The sequence below is a fragment of the Rhincodon typus genome, chromosome 8 (assembly GCF_021869965.1).
Source record: "Rhincodon typus isolate 14 chromosome 8, sRhiTyp1.1, whole genome shotgun sequence".
NCBI lineage: Eukaryota > Metazoa > Chordata > Chondrichthyes > Orectolobiformes > Rhincodontidae > Rhincodon > Rhincodon typus.
In genome coordinates this window covers 32,477,719-32,481,005 of record NC_063339.1, presented here as the reverse complement: position 1 = coordinate 32,481,005, position 3,287 = coordinate 32,477,719, and the positions used below count along the sequence as shown (strand labels likewise).

Sequence of the window (3,287 nt, the reverse complement as noted above, 5' to 3'; positions counted from 1 at the left end):
GTTTGGCCAGGGGGCACAGTGGTGTGTTGAAGTAGCAGGCAACTGGAAACCTAGGGTCATTTTTGAGGACAGAATATAGATGTTCCACAAAGCTGTCATCCACTCTGTATTTTGTCCCTCCAGTGTAGAGGAGATCACATTATGAACAGCAAATATGGGAGATTAGAACACAGAACAGTACAGCACAGTACAGGCCCTTTGGCCCATGATGTTGTGCCAACCTATTATCCTACTCTAAGATCAAACTACCCTGCATACCCTACATTTTACTATCATCCATGTGCCTATCCAAGAGTCGCTTGAATGTCCCTAATGTATTAGATTGAGTCAAGTGCAAATAAATCGCTGCTTCACCTGGAAGGCATGTCTGGGGCCTTGATTAATGAGGAAGAAATAAATGGGTGGGTGTTACTCATTCTGGAATTACAAGGGAAGGTACTGTGGAGATGTTGGGAGTGGAGGAGGAGTGGTTCAGGATATCTCGGAGGGAATGTTCTCTGCAGAATGCTGACATGTAAGGAGAGGGGAATGTGTGTCACATGGTAGCATCCCGCTGGAGGTGGCAGAAATGGCAGCTGATGATCCTTTGGATGCAGATGCTGATGGGGTTGAAAGTGAGGATCAGTGGAACACACGGCTGTTGTGGGAGTGAGGGGAGGGGGGCCGGGCAGAAGAACGGGAAATGGGTTGGACACTGCTGGAAGGCCACAGCGGTGGGCAGTCCTCACTTGAGGAAGACGGTGGACTTTTCTCAGAGTCACACCAACACCCACCACCGAAGATGGCATCAAGAACGAATGCGGTGTAGAAACTGGGACAATGAGAGTGAGGTTTCACAGGAAGTGAAGTCTTCACCACAGGTAACTGTGGGAGTCCCACGCCAACAGGAAATTCTGAAACTGGTGTAAAGCGTTACAAGCTGCACTATGGCCAGAGTTGTCAATGACACTCTCCCTGGTTTGGAGAGTGGGTGCATAACACGGGGGAGGGGGCGGGGCTAGGTCGATGTCACCGCGTCGTTTCGTGAATACGTCTGAGCGCGCCGTGGCTGACGGGAAGGGTTTGAAGAGCGCTTGCGCAGCCTCCCCTCCCCCCTTTTCTCTCTCGAGCTCTGTCCGCCATGGGTCACCAACAGCTTTACTGGTCCCACCCCAGGAAATTCGGCCAGGGCTCCCGCTCATGGTGCGTCCCCCTCGGACACGGGAGGCCGTGTGGTATTGTTTTCATTCCCCCGCCGCCCCCTCAACCCCATCAGCACCTGACTAAAGCTCTCTCGTCTTGTCTTTCTTGCAGCCGAGTGTGTGCGAACCGTCACGGCCTGATCCGGAAATACGGCCTCAACATGTGCCGCCAGTGCTTCAGACAATACGCCAAAGACATCGGCTTTGTCAAGGTAAAGGAGCAGCTCCGGTGTCCCCGGGCAGGGCACTGCTGGGCCGGGGTGGAAGATCGGGGCCTAGCTCAGCTGGCCGCTCCTGGCTACACGTGTGGTCCCCGCGGGCTGAGAGAGAGACAGCCGGCCACTACCTTCACTCCCGCGGGAAGTCTCCCACCTTTAGTATCTACCGGTCACCGCACCTCCGCGTGTGAGCGGGCCTCTTCTTGAAGCACTCCATCCACGTACACTTCTTGGCCGAAGGTGTTACCCCCCCGTACATTTGTCCTCTGTACTGTATTGTACCTGGAGAGCCTCTGATCGGTGTGGCCGAAGCGTAATTTATCCGCATCGTGCTAATTTTAAACAATACTTGGTTATGTGTAAATCATGGAAGTATAGTCAGAATTTATTTTGGCTCAGGATGCCTGAATTTTGCAAACGTCTTGATCACGTTTGATCCGATTCAAACAATACAACAATCGTGTATGTTCAGACTGACAGGTAGGGTTTTTTCCTAGTTGGACAGTGAAAAACCGTTTGTGCATTAATGTGATATAAAACACTAACCACCCTTTTTCTATCTGAAACAAAGTGCATTGTCTAAATTTGCTGAAATTCTTGGACTTTCGTATTTGGGCTCCTCATGTTACTGATGTGAAGAGCTAACATCAAGAGTCCGATGGGTTATTGACTCCCCCCTCCCCCATTGAAGTTCAGCATAAATGCTAGACATTAGTTTGGAATGTAGGTATAAATCATTGTATGCTATAGTGCAGGAAGTTATTTATTTAAAGCCTTTTTAGTAAATAATGGAAATATTATATAATGTGTTTTTTTTTCTTTTCTAGTTGGACTAAATTACAAAAGGAGCAAGAATGCTTTCTAATACATGGTGAATTGGAAATACTCAACATGTTGAAGGGCTTCTACTGTCTTAAGCTCAATGAAGCTAATTTTTGTGATGCTCCATTTTTGTAAATAAAATTAATTTGCCAGTTGCTTGCCTTCTTGTTGTTGATACTGCACTTCAGTTGAAAGTAAATTTGCTCTTTTGCTTTTCCCCATCGTGTGATCATGGATTCTCTCAAATGCTGAACTGAGAAATTGGGACTTTAGAGGGCACAGACTGGTGAAATTTAAGACAGAAATGTGAAATGATGTGTTTTGGTGAGAAGAATAGGTAGAGGTATCATTTTACTAGAATGTGAGCAAAAAAAATCTAGAATTTTTTTTATTAAAAAGGAGTGCTTCCCTTTTGTATTTGAGCTAACTATTCATAAGCTACTTAGGCTTCTGGGCAGCAAATTTTAAGAAGGACAGTGAAGGCAGAAGACATTTAATATTGAGAATGGGGAACTTGAATTAAATCTAAGTTTGCTCTTTGAGCAGATTTTAAGAAGAGAGGAAGCCTTGTGAAAATTACACACAGTATGAATGAGACCACTAATACAAAACGACAAGCTGCTGGAAATATGGCAAAAAAAATGTAAATTGCTGGAGAAGCTCAGCAGGTCTGGCAGCAACTGTACAGGTGGTTAATGTTTCGAGTCCAGTGATCATCATTGGATCAGTTAAATGACACTTGGAATACTATGAGCTGTCTTGGTCCACTCATCTAAGGAAAGATGTAGTGGTATTGGATGCAGTCCAGAGAATGTACGATAGCTTGGTCTGAATTTTGGAGGGATTGTCTTGAAGTGAGGTTGAGGAAGTTGGGCCTCATTTGATTTCAGAGAAATAAGGTGACTGTATTGAAATAATTGAGTTTCTTAGTGGATATGATAAGTAGATGTGGGCAGATTCTTTGAATGTGACTAGGCATGGAGGGCACAATCTACTTAGGACAAATACTGTATTCCTTCTGAGGATAGTGAATCGGGAGTTCTTTACTGTGAAGGGTCATCGAGGC

The 3,287-nt window shown here is 45.8% G+C and overlaps 1 protein-coding gene across 1 annotated transcript; it reads left to right on the top strand.

Moving 5' to 3' along the window:
* Positions 1-1,041: 1,041 nt before the first annotated feature.
* rps29 (ribosomal protein S29) lies at positions 1,042-2,376 on the top strand. Its single transcript, XM_020521384.2, has 3 exons — positions 1,042-1,182; positions 1,294-1,393; positions 2,227-2,376. The coding sequence occupies exons 1-3, from the start codon at positions 1,121-1,123 to the stop codon at positions 2,233-2,235; spliced, it is 171 nt and encodes a 56-aa protein (XP_020376973.1). The 5' UTR covers positions 1,042-1,120; the 3' UTR covers positions 2,236-2,376.
* Positions 2,377-3,287: the final 911 nt, after the last annotated feature.